The sequence below is a fragment of the Physella acuta genome, unplaced genomic scaffold (genome assembly GCF_028476545.2).
Source record: "Physella acuta isolate Inbredline_101_S28 unplaced genomic scaffold, ASM2847654v3 ptg001276l, whole genome shotgun sequence".
NCBI lineage: Eukaryota > Metazoa > Mollusca > Gastropoda > Physidae > Physella > Physella acuta.
The window spans coordinates 26115-44101 of record NW_026732791.1 but is presented as its reverse complement, the minus strand read 5'-3'; the positions used below and the strand labels follow the sequence as shown (position 1 = coordinate 44101).

At 38.0% G+C, this 17987-nt stretch overlaps 1 protein-coding gene across 5 annotated transcripts in view; it reads right to left on the bottom strand.

The window, feature by feature from the left end:
• LOC131957890 (spondin-1) overlaps positions 1-17987 on the bottom strand; it is a 60898-nt gene that overhangs the window by 27697 nt on the left and 15214 nt on the right. For 4 of the 5 annotated variants that reach the window (XM_059322713.1, XM_059322717.1, XM_059322715.1 and 1 more), the window contains exons 4-5: positions 4313-4462; positions 3472-3623 (exon numbers count right to left, since the gene is read on the bottom strand). In XM_059322713.1, the coding sequence (XP_059178696.1) occupies positions 3472-3623; positions 4313-4462 (302 nt within the window). Of the gene's footprint in view, positions 1-3471; positions 3624-4312; positions 4463-6891; positions 7113-17987 lie in introns of those variants that run through there. The other variant, XM_059322718.1, reaches the window with a different exon arrangement.

Sequence of the window (17987 nt, the reverse complement as noted above, 5' to 3'; positions counted from 1 at the left end):
CCTATAGTCAATAAACATACCGGTACAGAAACAGTCTTACTAAGGGGAAGTAATTTAATGAGGAAATAGAGACAAAGATTGGATTCAAGGGGAGACTACTGAGGTAGACAATTTAGATGGATAATCTAAGCGTTTCATTAGCAGCAGGGAGAATAGGATATAGATATTCATTTAGACTTTAGACCTACGCTTGAACTGAGATGTCATGCGAGGGTGGGGGGAGGGGGTCTAGAGTGACATCTGCTGACATGGTCCCTTAATGAAACACCTGGGGTTTAGACCGTGTCATGCTGACATTGAGGTGGTACCGCAAGATCAAACGGTTTACACTGGAGGAGTGGCGTGGCCCAGGATAGTCCCAGGTAGGTTATCGTTAGGGCGGGTTACGGTCAGGGCCATGTGAAGAGTCAGACAATGTTAGCGTCAGACCGTTTTTGCGTCACACAGTGGTAGCGTCGGGGGGAACACCATTAATGGATATCTTGGACAACTTAAAGCAAGTTGTCGTTCAGTCTTCTAATCTAGAAGCCGGATAAAGATATACACCCACACAATCAGCTGTATTTGTGAGAGCAGTAGAGATCAGTATTTTAAGCGTATACATTTATTCATACAAACACACACACACACATATATATATATATATATATATATATATATATATATATATATATATATATATATATATATATATATATATATATATATATATATATATATTTATTTATTTATATACAGACATTATATATGGAATATATACAGTCGATTTATAGCCTACATACACACATACACACACACACACACTCATATATATATATATATATATATATATATATATATATATATATATATATATATATATATATATATATATATATATTTATATACAGACATTATATATGGAATATATACAGTCGATTTATAGCCTACATACACACACACACACACACTCATATATATATATATATATATTTATTTATTTATTTATTTATATACAGACATTATATATGGAATATATACAGTCGATTTATAGCCTACATACACACATACACACACACACTCATATATATATATATATATATATATATATATATATATATATTTATTTATATACAGACATTATATATGGAATATATACAGTCGATTTATAGCCTACATACACACACACACACTCATATATATATATATATATATATATATATATATATATATATATATATATATATATTTATTTATTTATTTATTTATTTATATACAGACATTATATATGGAATATATACAGTCGATTTACAGCCTACATACACACATACACACACACACTCATATATATATATATATATATATATATATATATATATATATATATTTATATTTATATACAGACATTATATATGAAATATATACAGTCGATTTATAGCCTACATACACACACACACACACACTCATATATATATATATATATATATATATATATATATATATATATATATATATATATATATATATATATATATATATATGCCTAAACTGCCTATGCAGAGAGGGAGAGTTACCAGAAGTGATGTATTGGCAAGGGGCTTAATACAGTGTCATTAAAAAATCATTTGTGAAACCTGATTAGCTTATACTCATCCAGAAAACTGCAGAAATTATCCATAGCCCCAGGTAATGATTTACTTTTTTAAAAATAGTTTACACGATGCTAACATTCATCTCGCTTGTCTTGTTGGTTAAAGTCTGGAGTCTAAGGTCTATTTATTAAAAAAAAATATTTCTCCAGTCTGCCAAGTCAAGCGACCTAGTTAGCCCCGCATTAAATTCGCATCGTTTAATTTTTTAACAATAGCTCCGCACTAAATTGACGTAGAAATGAGTCAAAAAATTTAAAAAGCACCCTTTTTAAAAAAAAAAGTTTAAAATGAATTAGTAAAAAAAATCCATTTGGTTGAATTTGTTGTGATTTTCTAAAATTCGGTGTAAAAAAATCAAGGAAAAAGTGGGGTTACGAAGTTAAAGACTTAAATAGACACCGAAAATTTTAGTTAAGGGACATGATGTTTAAGACACAACTAAGAAAAAACATTATGAACTTAGTTTTCCTAAATATAGTGTACATAATTTTCTAATTTTCTATGTAATGTTCAAATCATTTTTACATTTAGCACCCTGAAACACGACGCCCACGCTTCACCATGTTCATATCCCCATTCATCTACCACTAACGTCTAAAACACGTTCATGTTTCATACTCTCACTCTATCCTTCCTTGTCATAACCGACCAATCAAACTCGGCCTTTCATCTACTCTCCTGTTACCAAAAACCTCCATTTTTCTTTCGCCCAATCGACATCCGGCTAATATCGCTATTTGGGTTCATTAAAATTATCTCTACTTCTCCATCTAATCCCCCCACCCCCATCCCACCATAGTAAGCCTGTAGATTTTGTATCAGGCCGTCACATCACAAAGCTCACCGGCGTTTAAACACGCGCGTTTAGACACACAGCTACGGTGTTGACTTATCTGATGAGCCTACAAGAGGCTTGTCTTACACCTAAATTATGAGACGACTAAACAAGACCCACATAGTACGTGGTATGCATAGGAAGCCGTTTTTACAGGCCAGGACATTATATACATTACACACACGCTTTGACATACATAGATGCCTTTATTAGAAATACACTTAAATTGTTGCAATTTAACCAGAAATATAAATATCGAAACCGAATTCTAAATATTACCCTTTCTATAATAAGTTAATGACCAATTTACCTACAGCCTAGTCCTCAGATTAATATTCAACCAAATCCAAATAGTATGGCCTTCTATGGTGAAACAGTAACAGTCAACGTGTTACGAGATGTTCCATACAGACAATAGAATCATCATTTCTTCGCGTTCGGAACTAAGAAACATGAGGCAGATGAAGTAGAGTTCATCTGTTTAATGACCTCGGCATAATAGGGGCTCGTGTCGTCAGCACTATATCCAGTCGCTTTTGTTTCCTTAATGTTAGCCAGGTACCCATCAGAGCTGGGTGGACTCAGGGACGTCCTACAGACTCGAGCCCGGGATCCAAACCCGAGACTTTCAGGTTAGCAGCAGTAAGCTCTACCATGAGACCATGAGACCATAGACTAAAGAACCAACACAGTTTAAATGCGATATGAAAACAAATTAGATATTTGACGAGGGAGATAATCTTCTCTAGTCCACGTCATCTCATTACGGCTCGGAGAATTCAATGACCACATTATAAAACAAAATAAAGAAACTTTCGTCCCAATTGTAGATTTTTTGAAGTTACGAAGTTTAAATTAATTGGTTTAAACATGGTCAACATATTTTCTTTCAAAAAGTTGATGACATATAGGTTGAGGAAGAAGTAGGTAAAAGAGAAACATAATGTTCTAGTAGCTAACGTGAAGATGAGAGTCAAGTAGAGACATAATATTCTAAGTACTCACGTTATCTCGCATTTCATTCTCCAGAGAGCCGGATGAGCCATATTCACAGACTTCCTTGACCCCCCGGCTGGCGTACTGACCATAGTCCCAGATCCTGTAGTCAGTCCCGTGGGTGGCGCCCACTAGATTGGACCAGTGGAGTTGGTAGGAATCTGTGAGAAAAAAATGTCAACGAAAATGTATGTAATTTATATAAAAAAGAAACGGTGATTTTGTTGTAGATGATTACAAGTAGAAAAGTGTCTGTGAACTTTTCTTCTTGATCTGGAAGCGTTGGTTTTATTTGGGGATATCTACCTGTTTAGAGTTTCTTCCAGGAATCTTTTCGGGGAGAGGGGGGAGGGGGACGACGGGGACGAAGCCCCCCTCCGGGAATTTTAGTCCGCCTACCCGAAAATTTCAAGTGCCCCCCCCCCCCCCTACCCGGAGACAACAGTCTGGAAGAAACACTGAACCTGTTTCAAAGACAGCAAATTCCAAAACAATACAACTGCTGACTTGTAGATTGTTCTTGGTTGAACTAAAGCTATGCAACCACACACAGGTAGAAAAGCAGTCGGAAGTTGCAGTCAACTGGGCATATATGGCGTATAACATGCAGTGTTTCTTCCAGACTTTTTACTGCGGGGGGCACTTGATATTTTCGGGGGGGGGGGGGGGGGTCGACGTTTTTCGGGGGGTGGGGGCGGACATTAGTAAAAGTGTATGTTTACTATATAAATTGCATCCCCAGAAGAGATGCCTGGAAGAAACTCTGATAACATGTTGACAGGCAATAATAATGATACAATTTTCGAAGAAGAAGAACATTCCAGATAAAAAAAAATAGAAACCGACTCACTTTTTTCGTCTGGAAATCCCTTAGGATGCGTGTTCCTGGACCACAGGCCTTGAAACTCCAGCGTGTACATGGCGTGGCCACAGGCACAGCAGCCGTCGGGTGGGCTGGGCAGGTCGTTGTTGATGCCATTGGCAGAGTCTTGCAGGATAGCTGGGGACGGAAGATGGAACTTTTGTAGTGACAGGGTTAAAACGTCGGTATGGGAAGGTTGTAGTGACAGGGTTAAAACGTCGGTATGGGAAGGTTGTAGTGACAGGGTTAAAACGTCGGTATGGGAAGGTTGTAGTGACAGGGTTAAAACGTCGGTATGGGAAGGTTGTAGTGACAGGGTTAAAACGTCGGTATGGGAAGGTTGTAGTGACAGGGTTAAAACGTCGGTATGGAACTCTTGTATTGAGGAGATTTTAATGTCGGAATGGAAACTTTGTAGTGAGGAGATTTTAATGCCGGAATGGAAAGTTTGTAGTGAGATTTTAATGCCGGAATGGAAAGTTTGTGAGGAATTTTAATGCCGGAATGGAAAGTTTGTAGTGAGATTTTAATGCCGGAATGTAAAAGTTTGTAGTGAGATTTTAATGCCGGAATGGGAAGTTTGCAGTGAGATTTTAATGCCGGAATGGAAAGTTTGTAGTGAGATTTTAATGCCGGAATGGAAAGTTTGTAGTGAGATTTTAATGCCGGAATGGAAAGTTTGAGGAGATTTTAATGCCGGTATGGAAAGTTTGTAGTGAGATTTTAATGCCGGAATGAAAAGTTTGTAGTGAGATTTTAATGCCGGAATGGAAAGTTTGTGAGGAATTTTAATGCCGGAATTGAAAGTTTGTAGTGAGATTTTAATGCCGGAATGTAAAAGTTTGTAGTGAGATTTTAATGCCGGAATGGGAAGTTTGTAGTGAGATTTTAATGCCGTAATGGAAAGTTTGTAGTGAGATTTTAATGCCGGAATGGAAAGTTTGTAGTGAGATTTTAATGCCGGAATGGAAAGTTTGTAGTGAGGAGATTTTAATGCCGGAATGGAAAGTTTGTAGTGAGGAGATTTTAATGCCGGAATGGAAAGTTTGTAGTGAGGAGATTTTAATGCCGGAATGGAAAGTTTGTAGTGAGATTTTAATGCCGGAATGGAAAGTTTGTAGGGAGATTTTAATGCCGGAATGGAAATTTTGCAGTGAGATTTTAATGCCGGAATGGAAAGTTTGCAGTGAGATTTTAATGCCGGAATGGAAAGTTTGTATGGAGATTTTAATGCCGGAATGGAAAGTATGTAGTGAGATTTTAATGCCGGAATGGAAAGTTTGTAGTGAGATTTTAATGCCGGAATGGAAAGTTTGTAGGGAGATTTTAATGCCGGAATGGAAATTTTGCAGTGAGATTTTAATGCCGGAATGGAAAGTTTGCAGTGAGATTTTAATGCCGGAATGGAAAGTATGTAGTGAGATTTTAATGCCGGAATGGAAAGTTTGTAGGGAGATTTTAATGCCGGAATGGAAATTTTGCAGTGAGATTTTAATGCCGGAATGGAAAGTTTGCAGTGAGATTTTAATGCCGGAATGGAAAGTTTGTATGGAGATTTTAATGCCGGAATGGAAAGTATGTAGTGAGATTTTAATGCCGGAATGGAAAGTTTGTAGTGAGATTTTAATGCTGGAATGGAAAGTTTGTAGTGAGATTTTAATGCCGGAATGGCACGTTTGTAATGAGGAGGTTAAAACGCTGGCATAGAAAGTTTGTAGTGAAGTGATTAAAACGCCAGCATAGTTATACGTGTATTGTCAGTGCTTTCTTTCATGATTAAAACCGAGCGGGAGGCGCGTTTAGAAATTTTATGCCTCCTGTGACCTTGCGTACCATGTTAGGGCTTTTTAAAAATACGCACACAAGGTATGCATTTTTTTCGGTTGCTATCACCGTCACGTTTTAGACTAAGTTAAAGGCAAGCACTAACCCTATGATAAACGTTATCGTTAAGGCAAGGTTATGTTACTGTAGGCTTATAAATATCTCGCAGTTTTCAGACAAAAAAAATTTGAAAGTTAGAAACATCAAAAGAAAGTAGAGTATTGATTTAAAATAAAGTTTTATTTTCTTTGAAGATATTTGATCGCACGCTAACACAGTTTTAATCCTCGGATAATCCAAGACTTTGTTCAACTATTTACAAACGAAAACTTGTTGTTTTTTTAAGTGGCCTTTTCAACATCTGCACATGAATGTACGACATGGGATTAGCTCATCACTTGTTTATTGATTGCTACTCATTTAGGATTAAAACTTCACTCTGTTTTTTTATATTTATATAATTATTTATATTAAATAAATTTGTTATATTTTTTTAAAATAAAAGGAGTTAATCAAAACAAAGAAATATATTTGGGTTAAGCGTAATTTTTTGCTATATCTTTTCATCCCTTTTTATGTAAAACACAGCTTGTAGTTTTTGTTTGTGTTTTTTTGTTGCCGTAACAACAATATATTTGATATATTATTCATTGCTAAAACATAAAAAAATACCAAGACAATATAAAACCTGAAGTTGCAGAGCACAATTTTTTAAAATTACAGTTTCCGGAACAAATCCTTACCGATTCCTAAGACAAGTCCAATCACAAGCATCGTATTGCTGCACCGTAGTCTCATGGTGGATCTAGACAATCAGCAATCTTAAAGATTCAACTTTCATACCACTTAACACGTAGCGTATTCCACACACAAATATTGAATGAAAACAATTTACGCCAGCAAAATTTTAAAGCCAAAATCTACTTCCGATACAGTGGGAGGGTTAATAACTCACTAACACAAACGGGCAAGTTATAAATTGAATGCGACGGGTCACGTGTACTTTGTCCTGGCCACTTTTGTACCATGCAAGTGGACGACACCATGCATGAGTACACACTCAGACCTACTCCAGATGTCTACAGTCAAGTCTTCCCTGTTTCCGTTATACAGGCTTTCCAGCCCTCCCCACTTAACCAACCCGATGACGAAATAAGAATATTTCACAAACTTTCAAAAAAAAAAAAAAAAAAAATACAAAATTAAAGAAATGAAGAACTAAAATAACTTTCAAGCAACATTAAAAAAAAAACAACCACTGATTAAAAAAAAAAAATTAAAATAATAATTCGAAACTTATAATAGAAAATATTCAACTCACTTTCAAATTTAACGCTGCCAAATGTATCACATCTGTACCAAAATTTTGAGAACCGTTATCAAAAAAACTTACTTAGAAGCACTCAATGCTGAATGGTTCTATTTATACCTCTAAATGTAGAAGCAATTAAACGACTTATCGTTCAGTAACACACCACAGAATATTATGTCAGCTTGTTAAAGATAGGCGTGTTGGTAGTAGGCAGCGGCTCAGTCTACAATTCTATTGGACTATCTGCACAATGTAGGCCCCTATACGTCCCTATTGTTCCCCGAATAAAAATGGTAAAATCGGTGTACATTCAAACTACTAAATTAAAAACAAAACGGAACTAAAAAAAGATGTTTCGAATTAAAATGTAGATTTATATAGATCTCAACATATTTAGATTTAAATATTTAGTACTCAGTATATTCACATATAATAGAGATCTAATCTAAAATATACTTATGAAATATTCAGTATAGTAAACGGGTGTCAGGAATGCGCTTTCCAACATTAAAAAAAAATCCAGTCAAATCTCCACATTCATCACACAAACAAGGTCTAAAAAACTAAGGACCTTTAACAATAGATTAGCTTGAGATTATTTAAGAGGGCAGATATCGAGTATGTTTTAAATACTATAATCGGCTACGTTTTTAAACCAGCCCCCCCCCCCTCCCCCTGAAAGACAGATTAGGTGGAATCTGTAGCTGACTGGCCCCAACTGTGATCCTCCCAGAATACGTCTCCCCTCCCCGCCCCTGCACATTAAAATTCAATTAGCATGGATACGCTAATGCTATACATCTAAACAACGGTTTAGAACTGCACAGCAATGGCAATACAAAACTCTCGTCTACGATGTAAGAAGCAACAAGAGAATGGAAAGAATGTTAGTGTTAGCAGAGGCAATTCCCATGAACCATTGCACTTCTCAACAATAGAACTAAGATAATATAGCCAATGATGTTAGAGAAACAGCCAGCTGACCATAGCACCATCAACACTAGGACCAAGACATTTTAGCCAAATTACTATCAATATTAATTGGCAGTTGACCATAGCACCATCAACACTAGGACCAAGACATTTTAGCCAAATTACAGTTAATGTTAGAGCAATGACCAATTGACCATAGCACCATCAACAGTAGGACCAAAACCATCAGGACAACTACCATCTACAAGAGGATAATGACCACCTGACCATGGCACCGCCAACACTAGGACCAAAAACATCAGAACAACTGCCATCTACAAGAGGACAATGACCAGTTGACCACAGCAACATCAACAGTAGAACCAAAAACATCAGGACAACTGCTACAAGTGGACAATGACCAGCTGACCAACAACAGAATTAGGTCCGTTGGGTGGAAAACAGTCGAACTTTATTAACGTGTGATCCTGCTTGTGATAGTTCGAGAGTCTCGAGTTCGGATCTCGGGTAGAAGGGTACACCCAGCTCTGATGGGTATCTGACTCACTTATGGTCAAATAAAGACGACTGTACATGGCATTGACGAAACTCTACATTCATATGCCGAGTTCTCAAAAAACAACAGAACTCTACTTCACCTGCCATACGACTTTGACTTTTTCACTTATTCTTTTGTGACCCCCCCCCCGAGTAGCAAAGGACTACAACCACTCCCCACCATTGGACTCGGTTTTTGAGCGGCTCTCTTTACTTGCGTCCATGTAATCCCGTCGGCCCTTGCCTCATCTTCTACTGTCCTTCTCCAGGTTCCTTCCCTATGAACCGTCAGGGAAGTTTTTTTTTTTACAACGACGACTACCTTTTCTCATAGATACAATTCAACTTTAAGTCTCACAAACACCGCTACATTTTCACACAGAAAAAATAAATGAAACTAAAAAAAAACTCCAGAAGAATGCTCTTCACACTATCATTATCACAGAACTTGATATCAACCTTTTAGCGTGAAGCCTCAAGATGGAGACTTTGTGAGAGTAACACTACACTAAAAGGAAATTTTCAGATCTTTCTTTTTTTCAGACATCAATACCGACACTTGACACCGCAAGATTAAAAACAGAGACACTGGTCTCTGATGATACTTAAAGCTTAATCAAAAGACGGTTATTCTCTTAATGTTACGGATAAAAGGGTAAGGTATAGTATAATATAATGGCGCATCCTACTGTTTTTTGTTAAAATAATTTGACACACGGTTTTAACGAAGTTGAGAAATTTGGGTGTAGGTTAAATTACGTATCAAAAGAAAAATTCTTTATTATGTTGATAATTAGATTGATGGTAAATCCTGTTATTAACTTGAGGGCTGTGTTGTAGTAAATGGTGTAAATAAAAATTGTGTGTTTATAAGGAGGTAAAAGCAACAAAGTTGGCGAGGATGGGTGTGTTAACTTGATACGTCAGACGTCAGGTTTCAAGGATATAATTAAGCTTGGGATTTGGTTAAGTACATGAGTTAAGATAAAGATCGTGTTGCATTGGTTTGTTAGTAGGTAGAACTACGGATAAGGGGACGGAGTGTCCTAGCGTTAGAGAGCTGGACTGCTAGCTCGTAAGTCTCGAGTTCGAATCCGGGTTCAAGTCAGTAGAACGTCCCTAAGTCTACCCAGCTCTGATGGGTACCTACCTTACGTTAGGGAAAGTAAAAGCGGCTGGGCATAGTGCTGACCACACTATCTCTTCATATGCCGAGGTCACTGAAACAAGTGAACTCTACTTCACTTGCCGTAGACCGTAAGGTTTGAAAGGAACTTTACTTTATAACTACGGATAACTGAATGAGACGATGCTGCGAGATTTATGAAGGTTATTAATACATACATATCTACATACTCTATCACCTACAAATCACGTATATTATACATGTTTCAAATCATTATACACACACACACACACACACACACACACACACACACATATATATATATATATATATATATATATATATATATATATATATATATATATATATATATATATATATATATATATATTTATATATTTGTCACACATACAGATTTACTTATGTTCATACATTTATTCATAACGTAACGTTTATTTAAGTTCATGAAATAACAACTAAGTTCATAAATACAAGAACCAACTAACTGTAAACTAAAAATACGTAAGTACCGAAGATGAAGTGCCGTGAGCAGTGTATTAGCGTTAACAGCCGCATTGAGCTAATCTCTTTAGGACGAGTTAACTTGGTACAGACCTGTGGAATTATTTACACCTGGACGATCGATGGAACCTTCCAGAAGAACAAGCCAGGGGAGCGTAATTAATGATGTTTTAAATGAGAAAACTTTTGGATCATATTTTCCCCCTTTGAAGTGGGTGATATTTTTTTGGCTGTACACTTGAGACGCCGGGGTTCGTATTTGGTTTATTTATAGATCATGCACTACGTCAGTATCTGGCCAGATCATTATGTTATAAATTTGCCAAAATGTGGAGCAGATGATGAGTATGACGCCTGATGGTAATACATAGTTTAATATTAACTATTATATAGCTGTATTAGCCATCAAAAATGTGTTTATCTTACGGGTATTTTAATATTAAAAAATAGTAACATCCCTGAAAACAAGTTTGTTTTTTAAAATCGTTTGTTAGATATTCTCCTTCACTGCTATTCCATTTTTATATTTCACACCATTATGAGTTTTTTTAAATTTTATTTTTTAATTTTCTTATGAAGTTCTGCCTGCGGCTCACCTGTTTCTTTGATCTCAACATGTTAATGTAATATATTGTTAACCTTATAACGCCTTACCGAACTCAAGATTTTCAGGTTAGAGACTTAGCCCTCTACCACTTGACCAGACACTCCTTATTTTCTCTATTATTATCTTTTAGATAATCTATTATTATCTACAGAAAACAAGAAGCTAACCCAATGAAGTCAACCTAGATAATTTAAAACCTCCACTAATTCGTTTCAAGTTAAACTAATCCTCAACCTTTACACAAAAGTAACATGTAAGTGCATTGACTTTTGATCACGTAGACCCCCTACTTGCTCATGATTTGAGATCACTTGTGAAGGAGACAGAGAGCCCTCCAGCCAGTGGAAGTACGAAACCAACCAGCATCAAACACATAACCGGGGACCATTGTCCTGTGGTGTAACACTTGTGTCAATCTCGAGTGGGCTAGGATGGTTTTAGATGAGTAGAACTTTTCAAATGGGATGATTAAACTGTTTGGGTGTGTGAAAAATATTAGCGTTGGTGTTGTTATGAGCTTGCCATTGTATAAAGGGATATATATCTACATTTGCATCGACATCGACATCTACATCTACATCTGATTCTGCATCTGCATCTGCATCTGCATCTGCATCTACATCTACATCTACATCTACATCTACATCTCATCTACATCAACATCTTATCTACATCTTATCTACATCTTATCTACATCTACATCTACATCTCATCTACATCAACATCTGCATCTACATCTGTAGCTCCATGTACATCTAATCTACATCCATATCTGCATTTAAATCTACACCTGCATCTCAATGTACATTTACATCTACATCTCTCTCTCTCTCTCTCTCTCTCTCTCTCTCTCTCTATATATATATATATATATATATATATATATATATATATATATATATATATATATATATATATATATATATACCCTAAATCTAACCGTAATTCTACACATAACTCTTAACCTAAACCTAACAAAGCGAAATGTGCTGACGAGGAAGAGTACTCTACACTCTGCCTGTTTGTAAATTTGTATTATATAGAAATGTAGGAAATATAATAGAAATATTATTTATTTCATACTTTTACTGCTATACATTGCCTAGGTAGCCTATTCTTTACAATGCAGGTTTTAACACATTGCCGGTGACATATATAAAGTGAGTTAATATAACGAATAGAGAAAAGGGAGAGAACAAGATTTTAAAATAACTATTCCCCTACGTATGGTTATTTAAACACAATGTCAGTATGTTGGAACAATAAACCTGTTTGAATATTTACTGGCACTTACAGGCATAGCTCAGACATTCACAATCAAAATTTAATAATAAAATGTTTGACAAAAGAAAACAAACTTTATTCGCTTAGTGGAGCGTAGGTCTACAGCATACAGCTGATATTTCATTTTAGTTTTAATTGGCGACCAAACACCACAATTTGGCTTCTGTGCGCATTGAGGGATGAAAAAGGAGAACCGAGGGTGTAGGGCGATGGTACAATGCGAGTAGGGTGTGCAAACATTCGCACCAGACAATACAGCACCGGGGGTGCATTCAGCATGGCCGAGAGTGTGACAGCGTTCAAGGGGTTAAACAGCACAGAAGCCAACACGGTGCGCAAATATTTGGTGCGCATTCATGGTTCGGTTTTCTTTTTTTGTTGCTGCTACATAAATTACCGCTCAGGGGACATTACTACAAACCACAATTTATCACTAGACCTTTTCAGCCACAGCCACACTAACCCTAACCCCCCCCCCCCCCCTCCCCCCAACCCTCCTTTAAAAAAAAATGAACACGCTTTTTTGGCTCAAAGCGTTTTTATACAAATGATGAGGTTCCGTTTAGAATTGTTGTTCTGGTTGAATGACAGGTTAAAATTACACGGAAAAGTAAAATACGGCATGTGAAATAAGGCTTTTGGTAGGAAGTTATGACTTATTAAAAACCTGGATTTATGAATTAGAAAATCAATTTAAATTAATTTCTATATATTACTTATCACAACGAAAGTCAATGTTTAGATATTTTTATTCAGGTAACAGCTTTAAATATCGAGTACGAAAGTGATAGACCTGTTTTCTAATCCGTTTCAGAAATGCGCAGAATTTTCTTTTAGACATTTTTCTCCGTGGTGGTGGGGGGGGGGGGGGTAACTTTCCGAGGAGGGGCAGTCACTGGTGGTTAAAGCAGAGGCACCCGGGGACAAACTTTTGATTTCCACTCCCCTCAAACTTTCGATTACTTTTTCCAACCCATTTTGGCGCCCCCTAAGGTCGGCGCCCGGGGACATATGTCCCCCCTGCCCCCCCCCCCCCCCCCCCCCATCGCTACGCCTCTGGGTTAAAGACTTTATATTTTCTAAATAAATTATATAATTTTTCTGTTTCATCCTGGGTTGAGACGGCGGTGGTCGTGCTCCGCTATATACTTACAGACCCTCCATCCAGCCGACCACCTCGTATTATTATGTTTATAAAACAACAAAATGGCTGAACTTAATTTCCCGCCCCACTGATTAGAAGAAATTAATGTCATCTCATACCAGAGCACAATTAATTAACACAACAGCACTAAGCCATCCCCTCCCCCACGATCCAGACCGACGCCCAAGACAGCTGAACTGTTGAGTGTACGTGGGGGAGGGGGGGGTGCGGGAAAACCCGTCCGGTCACCCTCAGCCAGTTAGGTGAGATGTGTGACATGTTTTGTGACAAGATTTGTGACAAGCGAGGCTTCTGTCAACTGACACCAATCTTGAGAATAGTCCCAGCCTACGTCCACAATTAGTGCAGCTTTAGCCGGCTCTTGTTCAGTCCTCTATTTAAACAATTTTTCTTTGTGAATTATATTTGTTCGCATAGAATTGAATGTTTTCACTATAACTAGTTTTTCACGTAGATTATAATTTATCGAGCTAGATTTTGAAACAACAGTGATCTATTAATTGGTTATCTCAATTAACTACTAGAGTGGGACGAATAATTTCAACTTTTTTTTGCCTATTCTAGCAAAATGTAAATTTCATTATATTATTGCCGTATAAGAAAGACTCTTTAGAAACCCACTTTTCCGGTACAGCCCTAACTGGGCAGTGGTAACTCGAAGATCTCCTCTTTTATGTCTAAAACGAACCTCACCCCGATTGTACACCGACACTCACCACTTCTACACAAACCACCCTCACGAAACCACTACAGTATACATCAACCCCACACGTACATCAAACCCCACCCCATCTCTACAACAAACTCCACCACCCCATCTTTACAAAGAACTGCGCATCACCACTACATTAAACCCCATCCCGTCTCTACAACGAACCCCATATACTCACTCCAAAAAACCCCATCCCACCTCTAAAACGAACCCCACATTACCACTAGAACAAACCCCACCACATCTTTACAAAGAACCCCACATCACCTCTACAAAGAACCACACACAACATCTCTACAAGGAAACCCACCAAACCTGTGCATAGACCCCCATCATAGAACTGCACCGACCCCCCCCCAACCACATCCCAGCTCTACACCGACCCCCCCCCCCCCCACCCCCACCCACACACAACAAGCACGTATTACCGACTTCTCACAATCAACGTGTCGAGTTCACACAACACCTTGTTCCCCACAAGAAAACGCAGTCGTTTGTCGACAGAACACCTTGTCTGAAGACATACAGAATGTAACAGGATTACCGCTACTACAAGCTACCACTGCGCCAACTGGTTTTACAAGAAACACAAAAAATTTCTTCCTATACAATAAAAGTTGGTTTGGAATTCTGCGCGCGTGTGTGTATTTGAGGTAGGGGGTACCTTGTTTAAACCTATATTATCGGAATGTGAATCGGAATTTCGGATAGAAATAGAAACTAATTGTTGGTTGGATGCCATTTTTTGTTGTTAACATATTTTTTTTACCTGATCTAGAAACAACTGAAAGTGATGAAATGGGAAGTTAAAGGAAAATACTTAAAAATTTAACAAGTTCCGTAATCCTGGACGGGGAATAGGGCTGGTAAGTGGGTCACCAACCAGTTCTATGGCTCATGCAGGTTTTATTGAGCCGTAGAACTGGTTGGTGACCTACTTACTAGCCCTATAGTCAGTTAAACAAACACTGTATCCTACCCTACTCCGAGCCATAATACTTACTTCATCCCTAAGCCAAAATCTAAGTCTAACTCGAAACCTAACAAGATACAACTAGAAAGAGAAATAACTTAATATTATACTGTGTTGTCAAAAAAAAAAGAAATAACGAATTAAAAATAATATTTGAAAAGAAACGCGACATATATATGCAGGGTACATCATACATTCAGTTTCTTTAAGACGGCTCTTCGGATGGGGTACCGCCCCAGTGAGAACCGTGTCTTTCAGTTTTATCCCACAACCTAAAACTTATACAATCTCGTAATTTTTAATTTGCCGGCCTGGGTGGGACGGATATCTTAAAGTACTTCAGCAGAGCGTGGGTCGTATCAGAAGACAGCCGGGAGAGATGAAAACAATTTTTGGTGCTGGGTGTTTGTTTTTTTTTTTGACATACTCCAACGTTGGAAATAGATTTTTTTTTTTAAACCGCTAACATGATTTGAATAGCCTGGACCCATGGTTAAGCCAAATTCGCTTCAGCTGCATAGCGGAGGAGGGGCCAGCAAGGAGATTTCTAATTGATCGAATGCTAATGTTAGGCTAGGTAATTTTTTAAGCTAAATGATTACTAGGGCGGGGGGAAACATAGAGTAAGATGTCCAAGAGGTGTGCAGTGCTAATGAAGTCAGAAGATAGTGGCGGGCTGAGAGGTCCCAGAGTGTGGGTGACCAGAGCAGTGGCGGACCGGTGGTCAAACGTAGCGTTCATTGAGCCAGTGGCGAGGCGGAGGGTCAAACTTACTGCAGGCATCCAAGTACACACTTTCGATAAAACCAGTTAAATACATTTAGCGACATTACAAACAAAACATGAAAACAAACGTAACACGCCATCTACAACAAAGTTTATACCATCAGCTTTAAACTAACCCCAACACCAGCCACCATTGAACGCGCGCTCTTCGATTTTTGTTTGCACCAAACGACAACTTCCCCCTCCCCCCCCCCCCCCACTTTATGTTTGTAATCACCGAAGAAAGATTTTAAATATTTAACCTAGCCTCTTTTTGACGGAATCTTACTTGATTCTACTATACAACATACGGTCCTTTTCAATTATTAAAAAAAAAACCTCAAAAAAAAAAAAAGCCTAAAGGCGTAAGCTCAAAGAAAGACTAACACGAGAGTAAACACTAATCACCATGGAAACGCCGCTACGGCGTTCGGTGGTAAAGTTTACACTCGTTATGAGTGTGTTGGTAATTGGTGTATACAATGTATGGAGCTTATCAACAATGTTTAGCTCAGAGCTGACTCAAACATGGTGTGTGAGTGGTACGCTGGTGCATTGGTGATGGTTAGATGAAACGATGGTGCAGCTATATTGGTAACGTTGATGGTGGTAGGTCACAATAATTATGGTGCCATTTTTTTATAAAAAATAATGGTATCGATAAATTCATAACCATAGTGAAATAATATTTGTAACGTTGGTGGTGGTAGCTCACAATAATAATGGTGCCATGATTTTTAAAATATAATGGTATCGATAGATTCGTAACCATAGGTCCATAATATAGGTAACGTTAATGGTAGTAGTTCACAAAAACAATGATGGTAGGACTAAGATGGTGGAATGGGGGTTGGTTGAGGCAAACTTAATGTTCAGATTATGACTCACTGTGGCTATATACAATTAGATAGTGGTCGTGGTCGTGGTCTACACCGCAAGATGGTTCTATGGCTTAGATAATGGTTGTGGTCTACACCGCAAGATGGTTCTATGACTTAGGTAATGCTTGTGGTCTACACCACGTGACGGTTCTATGGCTTAGATAATGCTTGTGGTCTACACCGCAAGATGGTTCTATGGCTTAGATAATGGTTGTGGTCTACACCGCAAGATGGTTCTATGGCTTAGATAATTGTAGTGGTCTACACAACGTGACGGTTCTATGGCTTAGATAATGGTTGTGGTCTACACAACGTGATGGTTCTATGGCTTAGATAATAGTCTTGGTCTACACTGCAAGATGCTTGTGATCTACACAACGTGACGGTTCTATGGCTTAGATAATGGTTGTGGTCTGCACAACGTGATGGTTCTATGACTTAGATAAAGGTAGTGGTCTACACAACGTGATGGTTCTGTGGCTTAGATAATAGTCGTGGTCTACACTGCAAGATGCTTGTGGTCTACACAACGTGACGGTTCTATGGCTTAGATAATAGTCGTGGTCTACACTGCAAGATGCTTGTGGTCTACACAACGTGACGGTTCTATGGCTTAGATATAGGCGGAGGTTTACAACACATGTCGTCGCTGTAGTAAACAAACTAAAACAATGACGAGCATGAAGGAAAAAAAAACTGACGAGCTAGCGGTAGTTTCGTAAACAGACATTGACCTTGGTCTGGGCAGTAAACAGACAATGACCTGTGTGTCCGGGCCGTAAACAGACATTGTCCTGTGTATCCGGACCATAAACAGACATTGACCTTGGTCTGGGCCGTAAACAGACATTGACCTGTGTGTCTGGGCCGTAAACAGACAATGACCTGTGTGTCCGGGCCGTAAACAGACATTGACCTGTGTGTCCGGGCCGTAAACAGACATTGACCAATGTCAAGGGCCGTAGAACTTTGATTTCAAGCGATGATAGAAAGAACATGTTCGATGGATGTTAGTAAATAGG